General features: G+C 34.8%; 1 protein-coding gene across 1 annotated transcript in view; it reads left to right on the forward strand.

Moving 5' to 3' along the window:
* Positions 1–16,219, forward strand: part of LOC126890287 (sodium channel protein Nach-like) — an 80,148-nt gene that overhangs the window by 22,820 nt on the left and 41,109 nt on the right. Inside the window, exon 2 of the mRNA XM_050659145.1 lies at positions 9,507–9,687. Coding sequence (XP_050515102.1) covers positions 9,507–9,687 — 181 coding nt within the window. The remainder of the gene's footprint in view (positions 1–9,506; positions 9,688–16,219) is intronic.

Consider the following 16,219-nt stretch of genomic DNA (forward strand, 5'->3'; position numbering starts at 1 on the left):
GATAATCGCTACATTTGAAGGAATCTAGCCACCTTTATTTTTAAGGTCCTATTCGAACGAAGAATATTTATATCATCTTTTTCAGAGTCAAAAATATTGCCTCTTTTGAATAAAAATTCTCATTACCTTGATACGATCAAGAATGTCATGATCAAGGTCAAATTCAAGGTCGGTATCGTTAAGCCGTCGAAAAATTTCAAACTTCTATTACATTACTTTGGAATCTATAACCCAATAACCTTGACCATGATTTTCTAGGTCATGTTCAAACGTATATATACCGATTATATTCATTGTTGCAGTTACAAACACAGGTTCCCGCTCGAATAAGAATGCGTGACCTTGGCATGACCTTGAAGGTCAAGGTCAAAGTAAAGGTCGCCATTGGATAGCCAGGAAAAAGTCCTAGACTACTAGCACTTTTCTTTGATCCTAACCTCTACGTGTTGCCAGATAACCAGTAACTAGGGGAATTGAAGAGGTGGATTCCAAAAGGTCTTAAGTCAAAAAAGTAAATTTTTCAGGAACGAATTTTTTCTATTTTTAAGAATATAATTAAATGTTACTTTGGAATAGAATCAGTCATGTAATTTGGAGGTTCAAATTCTTGTTTCAAGACAATTCAAAGTAAGATTTGAACAAAATCATGGCTTTTAAGAAGGTAAACATTTGGTTTTTTTTTTCAAAACGACCTTAAGTCAGTGAGTTAAGCACTTTTGGAAAATTCAAACGACCTTAGTCAGTGAATTAAGCACTTTTGGAAAATTCATGTGGGAGACACAACTGCATAGAAAAAACATGACTAAAGCACTTTTGGAAAACATTACTGATTTGTAATCTGTATACTATACTTGACTTAAGCTTTTACGACATGAATTGTTTTTCTAATGTTAGAAATGATGCTCTAGAATCAGATAAAACTAAAACCTCAAAATGTGAAAAAAATGACTTTAGCCCTTTTGGAATCCACCTCTTCAATTGTAATACCCGGTAAATCTTAATTTTGTTCTGAAGCTATTTTCTTGTAAATCTTATAATTTTCCGAGTTTGTGCCTCTATATCTTAAAAACCCTCCATCAGATCGAGATCTGCCCATGAGAACTTTTCATCAGGATCCTTCAAAGAGTATTTTCCCAAAGTATGAACTAAATCTACTGGGACCTAATTTCCATAAGGTTTGTGAGGGGTACTTTTACATTTTTTGCGATTCATGGTATACAGCCAGCTACAGGAATTCAATTTCCTTGTGGACGATTAAAATACATGATAACTGAACTCTACATTCAAAATCGTTCGCTATTTATACAATATAAGTAGAGGGAATATGAGAATTTCAAATACAAGATGGCGGCCAGCTTGATGGCTAGGATGGCGTTGAGGCCGTAGAAGTAGCCTCTGGAGATGTAGAGGGTGATGTACAAGAAGAAGTACACCCTGTCGTTATACAAGCAGTACGCCCTGTCGTCATAGGGTTGGGGTGAGAAGTAGAAAATACGTGAATCCCTAGCTTGATGGCGTTGAGGCCGTAGCCTCTGTAGAGGGCGATGTACAAGAAGAACCCTGTCGTTATACAAGAAGTACACCCTGTCGTCATAGGGTGAACGTGTTGCAATGAATAATTTGCGTTAGGTGGGGCCTCCCCTAGAGGGGTGTGTGCGGTAAAAAGATGAATAAAAATTGTATGGCGTTATGTAGATATTTAGTAACAAAATTAGGCAATGTAGATACGTTGTCGGTTATTAGTCCTGACCTGTTCCTAATAATAAAATATTTATGTGTTAAATAGTATGTGCATCTTAATTGGAATTTCCTATTCGCAAGCGTCATTATATTTTCTGCATCTGTTTATCACTAATTATACAATAAACGCAACATTTTCTCTGAATTCTAAAACTGTATATGCATTAACGTATTACATCATTGGAATGTGGGTGTATCCGGTTGGTGGTATTCGTTTGTATGAATAAAATGAAATTGCATCTTTTAACTAGTAATTTGCAAACCATTAAAAAGCACTTGCGGTTCACTCAATTCGTTGAAACGACACGTGCATAATATTTATAGTTGCTGTTGCGTCAGCGTATTTTCCACATTGCAATATTAAATATATTTTTATTACTTGTAGGTACTCACGTAATCATTTTTCTTTGAATTCTAAAAGTACATTTGCAATGTAGAATGCAGGCGGGGTTTGGTGTAATGCATTCGTTTGTATGAATAAAATGAAATTATAATACTAAAAAATATAATCGTTGCTTTTTGGTTTGCTAATAACCGACAACGTATCTACATTGCCTAATTTTGTTACTAAATATCTACATAACGCCATACAATTTTTACTCATCTTTTTACCGCTCCATTTCAAGCACACACCCCTCTAAGGGAGGCCCCAACGCAATTCATTGCAACACGTTCACCCTATGACGACAGGGTGTACTTCTTGTATAACGACAGTGTTCTTGTACATCGCCCTCTACAGAGGCTACGGCCTCAACGCCATCAAGCTAGGGATTCACGTATTTTCTACTTCTCACCCCAATCCTATGACGACAGGGCGTACTTCTTGTATAACGACAGGGTGTACTTCTTCTTGTACATCACCCTCTACATCTCCAGAGGCTACTTCTACGGCCTCAACGCCATCCTAACCATCAAGCTGGCCGCCATCTTGTATTTGAAATTCTCATATTCCCTCTACTAATATAGGTACAGTATTTGCCAGAAGGTTTTTGTTTACTTGTTTGGCGACGGTCAAACACTCGTTCTAGAAGCTCTTTCAAGTATCGTTAGGAATTAGGCCATCGCAAATACCCTGGTTAAAGAGTTGCTACTCGGTTTTTTAAGTTCCTAAGCACTGCGCGATTGTCAATTGGGCTCTTTAATGCCTGGTTGCACCAACAGATCTTGACTTTAAGACGTACCTCAAGCTCAGCTTACGAAACATACGCGTTCCACCATTGAATCTTAAATCAATTTTCAGCTTGCCACAGTAGATTTCCACGTGGATTATTGCCACAAGAAGCGAAAATTATGGTGCAACTATACAGACACTTTACACTGTCGGATTCACAAAGTGCAAATCTTGACTCATCAATAAAAAGAATATTAGTCCAGTCGTTAATATCTCAATTGACATGTCCTGGTGTAAAACTTAAACGTACCATACAATGTACCCTCGTTACAGTGGAGCAGTAGCAGGGTAGCAGGCATTCTGGCTCTGATTCCAAATTTCGTTAATCTGTTTCTAACCGAATTGGCACTTATTCGAACATTACGGGCTGTGATCATTTCGCAGTTGTCTAGCTGTAACATGATTTTACGCAAAGTCTGCAGATGTAAATAACTTTCATCTGCGGGTTCCTGCACCTGGGACGTCCTAAAACTGGTCTTCTTAAAGCTTCTCTTGCCTACCTTCTCTATGCCTTCGTAAAGCTCTTGAAATGCTGAATTGGTGGATTGTGGATACAGGGCCGTCTCAACCCGGGGGTGCGAGGCACCCGGGCGCCAAGTCCAAGGGGCGCAAGCCGAACACTTTCTACGCTCAAACTTACGCTTCTTGTCCTTAAAAAAACTACAAATAACAAAAATATACCTTGGTATAGTGCACCAAAGGTGCAGCAAAGGTACCAAAGTGCACCTTTGGTATTTTTTACAAAGGCTATTAATGCTTACTACCTACGAACGATATGCAAATGAAATATGAAACCCATTTAGATTATTCCGACAATAATTTCAAGAAGGTGACGCGTAATTTTGACCAATATTGAATGCCGAGTGACAATGAATCACTATCTTGTAAAAATTATCTAATATAATAAGAAAGAATAGAAAAATATCTATTATTTAATATGTAGATAATCATATTATGTAAAAGCGCCGCATAATAGTCCGCATAATAATATTATGTATAGTCGTTATTTTTTTAAGCTGGTGGTAGAATCTGTAATACATAATAAGAAAATACACTGCGCGTCAGAGAAAACGGGACAACCACAAAATGGGTCATTTTTGATGTCTCGAATTTCCTAAACCTGTTGACGGATTTGAGTGATTTTTTTAATATATTATAGCCTTAGGGCGCTTCCTTAGTGCACGCTGGTTTCTGAGTCAGAAAGCCGAATCCGTGTGCGAATAATCCTAATAACAGCGCGCTGGTGCACTTTGGGACAGACCAGTTTGAATACGAAGGATCAGCACACGGACTCGGCGCTTACTTCGGAAACCAGCGTGCACTATGGCCACGCCCTCCTTCTTTAACAATATCGCTGACAACAGCTTTAGGAAATTCGAGACATCAAAAATAACTGAAGGAGAAATAGTCTAAGAGCTAGTGAACCCTCCGACTAACGGTCGTCCTGTAAGGCTAGAAATTTTTCTAGTGATAATTCATAGCACACCAAGGCTAAAAACCTGGCAGGCATCAGCGGTTCACGTGTATCTACCAGGTGAATCGAAAAGTGCAAATTTAGGGGGTAAAATAAACATTCTCCTGTAGGTTTAAATTTAAGTATGTGTTTGAGTAACTCATTTAGAAGAAATGTGTACAATGACAGGCGATTCTGAAGAGCATAAGACCTTGCCAGGCGAGGGGAAAGATTAGGGGTTTTTCCTAAAATTATTCTTTTTGCATCGAACAAATTCTTTTTAGGTTTTTTGAATCGTTCCAAACAAAAAAGGTCTTTAGTGATTTTTCTCTTAAGTTAATAGTTTTTGATATATATGCGATTAAAAATTTTGAAAATTGCGAAATCGGCCATTTTTAACCCTAAATCGGACATTTATCTAAAAATTTCAATGTTGCCAAGGTACGTAGATATTCTTTAAACATTGATTGATGAAATCCCGAAGAGTTTTTTGCAATAAAACATCGAAAACCCCTTTGTTTTTTTAATTGCTAATCAAGCGGGCGCGACACTGTGGTATAAGTGAGGACGTTTGAGTTTGCATAAATTCATTATCTCGAGAATGGGCAAATTTCAAGAGAAATTCTCAGGCAGGTCGATTTTTATTTTTGAATTAGGACTTTTTGGTATATATATAATACTAGTGACGTCATCCATCTGGGCGTGATGACGTAATCGATAATTTTTTTAAATAAGAGTAGGATTTGCGTGATAGTTCATTTGAAAGATTATTTAATTCTCTATTCACTAATATAAACATTAACATAATTATTTATACAGGGTGTACAAAAAAAAATTTTCTTCTATTTGTCAAATTTAATCAAAGTTAATTTAATAAAAAAAAATTTTGTACACCCTGTATAAATAATTATGTTAATGTTTATACTAGTGAATAGAGAATTAAATAACCTTTCAAATGAGCTATGACACAACCCCTACTCTCATTTAAAAAAATCATCGATTACGTCATCACGCTCAGATGGATGACGTCACTAGTATTATATGCCAAAAAGTCCTAATTTAAAAATAAAAATCGACCTGTCTGAGGATTTCTCTTGAAATTTGCCCATTCTCGAGATAATGAATTTATGCCAACTCAAACGTCCTCACTTATACTACAGTGTCGCGCCCGCTTGATTAGCATTAAAAAAACAAAGGGGTTTCCGATATCGTATTGCAAAAAACTCTTTGGGGTTTCATCAATCAATGTTTAAAGAATATCCACCTACCTTGGCAACTTTGAAATTTTTAGATAAATGTCCGATTTAGGGTTAAAAATGGCCGATTTCGCAATTTTCAAAATTTTCAATCGCTTATATAACAAAAACTATTAACTTAAGAGAAAAATCACTAAAGACCTTTTCTGTTTGTAATGATTCAAAAAACTTTAAAAAATTTTGTTCGATGCAAAAAAAATAATTTTAGGAAAAACCCCTAATCTTTCCCCTCGCCTGGCAAGGTCTTATGCTCTTCAGAATCGCCTGTCATTGTACACATTTCTTCTAAATGACTTACTCAAACACATACTTAAATTTAAACCTTACAGGAGAAAGTTTATTTTACCCCCTAAATTTGCACTTTTCGATTCACCTGGTAAATACACGTGCACCGCTGATGCCTGCCAGGTCATGGTTTTTAGCCTTGGTGTGCTATGAATTATCACTAGAAAAATTTCTAGCCTTACAGGACGACCGTTAGTCGGAGGGTTCACTAGCTCTTAGACTAAAAGGTCTTTTTCTAAACTTAAATTGATCAAAAATTATCTGCGCTGAACAATGGCCAAGACAGATTAACAAACTTGGCGTTAATAGATTTGAAAAGCAAGTAAAAATTGATATCACCGAAGTAATAACAACTTTTGTCAACTTAAAAGCTAGAAATGTTTACTTTGATATAGTGTTATAAGATTGATATTTTTTGAATAATGAAAAAATGTTTTTAATATATAAATAAATAAAGCAATCATAATTAGTTTTAGTTTTAGCGTAGTACCTATAACCTATAATATAATCTTCTGAAAAAAGGGGGCGCAAAGATGAGTCCTGCACCCCGGCGCCGTATATGCTTAAGACGGCCCTGGGTGGATAACATCAGCAAGATATTGCTGCGATCGTCCATCTCCAATTAAACCTACAATTTGGGCTGCTTGCTTGTTCTGATGTTATATTACTCACAGAAATTCTCGAACACAAATGTCCAAAATAAATATGTATTCTCCTTTAACAAAACTTTTTGTTCACTGTTTGTTTTTTCGGCAAAAACACGCTTGAACTTGAAATGTTATTAGTCCGTTCTTTAACGGTAAAATATCGCAAAACCTCTAAATTTTAACCTTTCAGTGCTAACGTGAAGTATTTTGACATAAGTGCTAACGTCCGTCTCTGGGACCGTATGTTTATACACGCCCTAGTACTGTAAATTTTACAAATTTTTAAAATTTAATTACTTCAAGGGTCTTATTAAATACTTTTTTATTTAAAATAAATGCAGTTTTATTTAAAAATTATATTTATAAACATTTATTTTGACAAAAATAATTCCTTAACAAAAACAAGCAACTATTCTAAAAAGTGAGAAAAAAACCCTAAAATCTTAATATAAACAAAAAATTTGCTAAGTTATTTTTAAAATAAAGATGAAATTATCCACTTATAATAACCACATTTAAGCAATTCTAATAATACGTAGTAACTTTAAACTTAAAAAAAGTCAATATTTTTCTGAACATTCCACACATATACCCTTTGTGTGTTCTAAGCACATAAATTTATTACACGAGTAACAACTGTACTTTGTTTTTCGACTTTCCGTTGTTCATTTCTATTTCTAAAAAGAAAAAAAATAATATTTTATTCACTAAAAATACACCGCTAAAAGTTACAATCCTTACCTTTAGTACAGCCGCAAAAGCTAACATCCGTCTCTGAGACCGAAATCTTGTGTAATGAACGAACTATGTATCTACGTTCAACAATATTTTAGTACTAACAACGGTTAGGTAAAATATGAAGCTATTGAATGACCTAGCCCGAATATCCGAATAGATCGTTAATTATCGGTATGAATAGGTTAGCTCGGTCTATGAGACCATGCGTTAGCACTGAAAGGTTAAAGAACCGCTTAGATTGAAATGAAATTTGGCACACACATAGCTAACATGTCAAAGAAAAAAAGTGATATTGTGCCGATATGTGCTTTTGTCCTGGGGGTGGTTTTCACCCCCTCTTGGGAGTGAAAAAATATTCGTCCAAACTAAGTCAGGAAATGGATAAACTGGCTAATTTTAAGTAACTTTTGTTCTATAGAGTTTTTTCACTAAGTCAATACTTTTTGAGTTATTTGGCAGTGAATATGTTCATTTTTTCAACAAAATAACCACACTTTTAGACGGTTTTTCGCAAATTACTCAAATAATAAGTACTTTGTCGAAAAATCATTCTTAGCAAAAATATAGCCTGTTAAAAATTTAAAAAAATGGTGTATATATCACGTCTCTATACCTAGTAGAAGCAGAGTTATAGCTAATGAAAAATAAGTTCATCTTCGTCAAATTCCAAATTGAATACTTTAACATGAAATAACCAAAAATGAAGCAGCATCAAAAGTAAACAAGTTATGCTCAAAATAAAGTTAGTCCCTTTTTGTTTTGGTAAAAAAATCGAGAAAATCACCCCCTAATTAGTATCTTAAATGAACTTAATCGTTACGACTTCACAAGTTTCTTGACTCGTGTATGAATTGTTTATATGATCTGTAAGTTTCATCGGTTCAAAGTCCTTATTAATGAAAAGGCTGTAGTTAAAAGAGGTTGAACCAGTCACTGATCACGAATGTATGCAAATTTAGAAACACCAAATAATCAATTTTTGTCTAACAGAATAACAAAAAAATACATGATATTCAGAAAAGCAATGCTGACTTTTTTTGTTTTTCGAGATTTTTGGTATCTCTAATAATTTTTAAGTTATTTTGAAAAAAAGCATATTTTCAAAATTAAAATTTTTAAAAATTTTACTTTGAAACCAAATTTTTTCAAAAATAAGCACTTTGAATCAATGAAACTTACAGATCATATAAACACAACATAAGTAAAATAATCTGTGGAGCGGTAACGAATAATTTCATTTAAGTTGCTAATTAGGGTGTGGTCTTCCCGATTTTTTTTGCCAAAACAAAAGGGACCAATTTTATTTTGAGCGTAACTTGCTTAAATTTAATGCTAGAAACTTTTTGTAAAAACAGAAATAAAGCTTTTTTTAAACACTTTAAAAAAGTTATATTGGGTTTTCCCCAATAAGTGCTTAATTTTTTGGATATTTCACGTCGAAATATTCTATTTGAAATTTGGTGAATATGAATCTATTTTTCATGGGATATAACTCTGGTTCTACGAGATCCAGAGACCTAACGCGTACACCATTTTTTTTACTTTTTTATAGGCTATAGTTTTGCTAAGAACGTTTTTTTCGACAAAATACTTACTTTTTGAGTTATTTGCAAAAAACCGTCTAAAAATGTGGTTATTTTGTTGAAAAATGAACATATTCACTCGCAAATAACTCGAAAAGTGTTGACTTGGCGAAAAAGCTCTATAGAACAAAAGTTACTTAAAATTAGTCAGTTTACCCATTTCCGGACTTATTTTGGACATATATTTTTTCACCCCCAAGAGAGGGTGAAAGTCACCCCAGGGCAAAAGCACACATCGGCACAATATCACTTTTTTTCTTTGACATGTAAGCTATACGTATGCCAAATTTCATGTCAATCCAAGCGGTTCTTTAAAATTTAGAGCAAAAACCGTGAAATAATGTATGTACTTACTATATATGGGTTTGTAGAAACATAAAGGAGACGATAGACGAGTATTATAACATTCTGCTAAAAAATTAAAAATTATTTTTAAACTTTTTTTCTGTTTCAAAAATTATGCTATACTTTTTGTGAGTAGTGTATTATGGTCTCTAGCTCTTGCCAGGAGACCTGTTTGTCTGATTTGCCGTATTGCTTTATCTTATCATCTATTGCTCTGTTTGTGTTTATGGTATTTTTAATCTTATACATTCAAAGTATTGTATTTGAATCTATACGTAATGTTTTTAGATTATTTTGGGTATTAATATTTGTAACAAATTTTGGAACCATGTTACTGGTATTTTGGAATTCCTATAAGCAGTTTGAAGAAAGTGCAGTGAGTTTTGTCACTGAAACTACATACCTTACATGGAATACAACTTTTCCTGCTATTTCGGTCTGTCCAATTGCTGGTGCTGAACCCGAGTGGGTAGAGTAAGTATTTTGCAGCCCTATTAAAAAATCTAATAATATACATTTATTACTCTATTCCAAATTGATTAGGTATAACTTCAACAAGAATAAACAATTGCCAAACGCCGTAAAACTGAGTGGCGCACACAATATTTCAGCTTCAAAAGAGCTGATACGAATATTACTTGGCGCAAAAATATATTTCCAATTTGATGCAAAAATAAAATTATAGTTAATAATAATAAAAAGAAGTCTAATAGGGTCAAATCTGGATAATACCGTGAATAGGATAGAAGTTCGTAGCCCAATCCGACAAGTTTGGCCATCGCGACGATGGAGCTGTGAGCCGGTGGAAGAACATTTTTGTCTTCCCCAATTGGAACTGTTTTTTCTGCAATTCGGCGTCAAATCGGCCCAATAACGCGGTATAGTAAAGCCCTGTGGTTGTTTTGTCCTTTTCCATGAATTTGATTTAGACCGTACCTTGTTAGTCCCAGAAAACGGTGGCCATTACCTTTCCGGCCGACGAGACAGTCTTCGCCTTCTTCGGGCACGTTCGAGGGATGACGTTCACTGTATCGACTGTTCCTCGGTCTCTGGTGAGTACCGATGGATCCATGTTTCGTCGACGATTATGAAGCAACACAGAAACTCCTTCGGATTACGCTTAAATAGCCTCAGACACTGTTCTGAAGTAGTATCATGATTGCGCTTGTTGGTCTGAGTGAGAAAACGCGGCACCCATCGCGCTTGACTGCTTTCTGATGCCCAAAATTTCATGCAGGATATGACTCACGCGATCTTTTGATATGCTGGCGGTCTACCAATTCGAGATCGTGAATTTCGTTCTTCTTCTTCTTATATTAGGCCTCTTGGCCTGTTCTTAACCGATTATCATCTTGTTTTCTGCTGTGTCACATCTTGTTTCTATCCGTACGTCATGATCGGTCTTACAGATGATTTGTATATTCGTACTTTCCCTTCCAGCCTCATATCATTATTTCTCCAGATGACATCCCTCAGACATCCTGACACGTAGTAATTGGCTTTATTTGCTTGCTTTCGGACGCTCTCTTTAACATCTCTAACTACATATTTCGACTCCCAGATATTCGAATCTCGAGACTTGTTCAATTAGTTCGTTGTTAATTACTAATTTGTATCTTATGAGTTCCCTTGACACTTGACACTACCAGGGATTTTGTCTTAGCTGTTGATATTTTCATGCTGTAGTTCTTCGCTACTGTATTGAAAGTTTGTGCCATTCGCTGTAAGTTATCCTCATTATCGGAGATTAAGATTGCGTGGTCAGCATAACAGAGGGTTTTTATTTATTGTTCTGCCATCTTATATCCTTTTCCAGTACTTTTAATGTTCTCTATGATTTTGTCCATTACTAAATTAAAAAGCAATGGGTTCAAGTTTTCATTTTGTCTGATTCCCGAGTTGATTTCTACTTCCGATGTTAGTTCATTCTCGACTTTTATTCTGGTTTTGTTCTTCGTATTAATGTCTTTAATTACCCTTATCATCTTGTTGGACTGATTTTTCTCCTTTAGCAATCTTAGAAGATCTTCTAATCTTACACAATCGAAGGCTTTAGTCAGATCTATAAAGCACATAAATGCAGGTTTATTATATTCCAGTGCTTTCTCAGCAATTTGTCTGGCTATGAATATGGCGTCTATTGTAGACCTATTTTTCCGAAAACCATGTTGTTCTTCACTAATTATGTATTCTTCATTTATTTTATTGGCAAATATTTTTGTTAAAAGTTTAAGAGTTGTGGTCAGCAAGGTAATTTTACGGTAATTGGTAGAGTCTTTGCTGTTTCCTCTCTTGTGTGTTGTTATACTCGTCCTACATTGGTCTGGTACACGCTGGCTACATATTATTTCTTTCACATTATACAATTATGCTCCATGGTAGCCGTTTTCGGGGCATCTGGGTGTGACTTATCAAAAGCCGACCTGCGATCAAGTTCAAACTCGTAAACTAATTTCTGTCAGTCGCTATCGAAGGAAAAGAGTCACCGAACACAGCATTCAAGCGCTCTTTGATTTCACTGCCCTATTTCCCTTCCAAAAACAAGAATCGAGTCACTGACGATATTGCTTTTTTTTTCATTTTTCTAAAATCCCCAGACAGGTCTGCTTCCACGCGCGGTCAAAACAAAACTACGATTTGGCCAGTGTTGCCAGGTCAAACTTATAAAAGTTACTAGATTTCACTGAAAAAAATCACTAGAATTTCACTAGATTACACGCATGAGCAATAACATAGAATTATGCGCAGTAACACAGTTTTCGTTAATGCGCCTACTCGTAACCATAAGGATAGGGCTTTCCTAAAATTTTCAGGGGATTTCCCTATTTTTGATTTATCCAGGTTTAAACGCAAAAAGACCTTATAATTATGCTGAAGTAATTATTACAAATAACCATAATGTCCTGGATCCCGCGTACCAAAAAAGAGTTGATTAATAGCAAGCTGAAAATTTGTTAAAGCTTAGCTTAACGGTGTCTAGTCGGACAAACTTTGATGTACGGGAACACTGGAATAGGGGAAGTTTTAATTGTGGAACAGTTTAAAAATTTGGAACGTCAGATTACGAAAACGCTCCATGTATTTTGTCGGACAGAACTTCCAATTGATTTGTTACTGTTTCATTACACTCTCATGCAAAAGTCAGACTGCCATTTAATTTATCACCAATATAATTATTCCTGTCATTTGACATGTTCTTTGTGTTGGACTTATTGAAATGACCAGTTGGTGATAAATACCAGTCTGATTTTTGCATGAGAGTTTAATGAAATGGTAACAAATCAATTGGAAGTTCTGTCCGACAAAATATATGGAACGTTTTTGTAGTCTGACGTTCCAAATTTTTAACCTGTTCCACAATTAAAACTTCCCCTGTTCCAGTGTTCCCGTACATCGAAGTTTGTCCGACTAGACACCGTTAAGCTATTAACAAATTTTCAGCTTGCTAGTAATCAACTTTTTTTGGTACGCGGGATCCAGGCCTAGAATTCAAATTTAATTTATAAATAAAGAGCTAAGTGATTTTTACTCAGGTCAGCCGTTGCCGTTATTGATGAAACTTATTGTGTGGAATAGCAGGAATCGGTAACTATTTAGGACATCAAGATCATAATAATATTTATTAAAAGTTTATTTCATCTGGCTGAAACAGATAAGGCAAACCTGATTTTCTTAGTAGGGCTAATGAATTAAGTTCACAGTCAAAGAAAACCGCACAACCATTCAATGTTGCCAGGTCAAAAAACTAAAAATCACAAGACAATCGCTTCAAAAGTTGCCAGATTTTGCTAAAAATCACCAGATTGTTACGAGTATGCGCAGTAACGAAAAATGTGTTACTGCGCATAATTATACGTTATTGCGCATACGCCATACGCGTAACCATTCGGGAACGGTAATGTGAAAGGGTTGAAACAAACCTAATAAAACAATTGGAATATAAATTATTACAATGTTTTATTACTTATAAATAGCAATATTAAGTTGTTTACATACGAAAAATTAAAAAGTTCTTTGAAACGAACATTTTTTTTGAAAAAAATAAAACGATTTTTTTTAAATATAATGTAAAATGTAGGTGTTAATGTTTTTATGAAAGGTACTGAAAATCTCGACAATGTAGATTATTTACTATTTAAAACTTAACTTTTTATGTCGTAAACTTGGCCTGACAGACCACCTTTGTTTCAACAAATCTTTTTGTTGAAACACTTAGTTATTTTTGCTCATGCTACCAAAATTTTAATATAAATAAAAACTGAAAAAATAGTTAGTAATACACCTATACCTACCTTTGAGATTTTAGATGATCAAACCAACACAAAACGTGACAAAACTACAAATATGAAAAACAGTAATCACTTTTGAAATCTTACTCGTAACCCGTACGTGTATCACTGCCACGAGCCGCAAGCCTCGAGCCATCATGTTATTGCGTTTAAAGTTACACTTATATTTTCACTAATTAAGCAAATTGCCTAGAAATAATTCAATCGTTTATTATTGAAGGGAGACAAGTTACATTTTATAAGTTTTGAGAAAACCGTAAAACACTATTTTAAGCTATACTAAATTATTTTGATTATTTGTTTTTGAGTAAACCTAATTATTTATAGGCTGCTTTATCCTCCTGATGAAAATATTACCATCTTATCTATGATATTTTGTTTGTTTATGCCTACCTTGTATTAAATTAAAATAGATCAAAAACAGTGCTATACTTCACATCATGATTTTGATAGCTTACCACACTTATAAAAAATCAAATTATTCTTCTATTTAACAAAACCTGACCAAAAAAATAATCAAACTCTACTAAAAAACATAAGATTTCAGCAAAATTAGGTACACAGAAAATAAAGAATTTAACCACGAGGACAGTTTCTAAATTTTTTGCTACCGACGGCGACCGCGATCTTTAAAACCGCGTACTTTAAGTCTGCCGTGTATCACCGACGGCGAGCTGAGTAAGTCCGCGATCTTTAAACCCGCGTACTTAAAGATTGCGTGTGTATCACGCGCTTTACCGACGGCAACCGCGATCTTTAAAACCGCGTACTTTAAGTCTGCCGTGTATCACCGACGGCGAGCCTAGTAAGTCCGCGATCTTTAAACCCGCGTACTTAAAGATTGCGTGTGTATCACGCGCTTTTGAAATCTTACTCGTAACCCGTACGTGTATCACTGCCACGAGCCGCAAGCCTCGAGCCATCATGTTATTGCGTTAAAGTTACACTTATATTTTCACTAATTAAGCAAATTGCCTATAATTCAATCGTTTATTATTGAAGGGAGACAAGTTACATTTTATAAGTTTTGAGAAAACCGTAAAACACTATTTTAAGCTATACTAAATTATTTTGATTATTTGTTTTTGAGTAAACCTAATTATTTATAGGCTGCTTTATCCTCCTGATGAAAATATTACCATCTTATCTATGATATTTTGTTTGTTTTTGCCTACCTTGTATTAAATTAAAATAGATCAAAAACAGTGCTATACTTCACATCACGATTTTGACAGCTTACCACACTTATAAAAAATCAAATTATTCTTCTATGTAACAAAACCTGATCAAAAAAATAATCAAACTCTACTAAAAAACATAAGATTTCAGCAAAATTAGGTACACAGAAAATAAAAAATTTAACCACGAGGACAGTTTCTAAATTTTTTGCTACCGACGGCGACCGCGATCTTTAAAACCGCGTACTTTAAGTCTGCCGTGTATCACCGACGGCGAGCCGAGTAAGTCCGCGATCTTTAAACCCGCGTACTTAAAGATTGCGTGTATATCACGCGCTTAACCCTACGTTAGGCGCGTCGATATTGCTGACAAGCTTAGGCGCGTGGTCTACCATTGTAGACCAAGAGTTTTTTGTTGTATAATACCGGATTTTGTCAAAATTAACAAATTAGTGGTTAATAACATGTTTATTTATGTTCGCACTTTGATATTAGATATGTTTTGTTCCTTGGCTTTTCTCATTTTGACAGTGGTAAAATTAAAAACGAAGTCATGATTTTTTGGGTCTTTATTCGCAAGTAAATGAAAATGGTCATAAGAATAAGCTCAATTTAGTAAAAAACACAAATATTTTTTATCTTTGAACTTATATAATGACCAATAGGGATAAATAATAAAGAATAGAACTAAAAAGTAAAAAAAGAACAAAACTATTAAATGTTCAAAATGGCACAATTTTAGTCCGTCAAACATTCAGTGCAAATATCCCCAAACTGATCCTTGAATGCAAATGTGTCACATATTTGGCATGCCCTTTTTGTTGACATATTGAAAATTCATGCACAATTACAACATCGTCACACGTAATTTGTTGGAATATTAGGGGAAAGGAGTACGACTTCTTGAACTCCGAGCAGTACGCGAGCTCGTCGTCTAAGTTCTCTTAGCAGGGAAGGCATAGTTGATCCATATTCAATTTGCTGTTTGATTAGTTACCATGCTAAGTTTTCAATGAAGTCGCTTATTGAAACATTTTCATTTATGTTATTAACTTTGTATACACAGCAGGCTACATATTAGCTTTATATATACAACTAAAAACTGGAACGCGCTTAGTCGCGTGGTCTACGGTTGTAGACCAGTGCTCTTTGAATAATGGTAAAAAAATAATGCAAACAGATCGGCGGCGTTTAGAAAACTGAAGAGTAAGTTGGAAGTATTAGTGACAGCTACTAAGCGGGATGGGGGCGTATGTGCAGTTTTATGCAATTGGCGACCACTTAAAGGAGAGTGGTCTACGATTGTAGACCACGCGCCTAACGGAGGGTTAAAAACTCTACAGCCGACACAAGAAAGACAAAACTGATAAATTGAAAATTGATACATATGTAGATATTAATTGAACTGGTTTGTTTATAAAACCAAGACATAATTATAAGAAGTTCATGAACACGTGCAAAAATAGCATAAACTTCGGGAAATCCCCGGTTGAACATCACAGAGGCGGATCATTTTATATTACAAATTAGACTT

The sequence above is a fragment of the Diabrotica virgifera genome, chromosome 8, assembly GCF_917563875.1.
Source record: "Diabrotica virgifera virgifera chromosome 8, PGI_DIABVI_V3a".
Taxonomy (NCBI): domain Eukaryota; kingdom Metazoa; phylum Arthropoda; class Insecta; order Coleoptera; family Chrysomelidae; genus Diabrotica; species Diabrotica virgifera.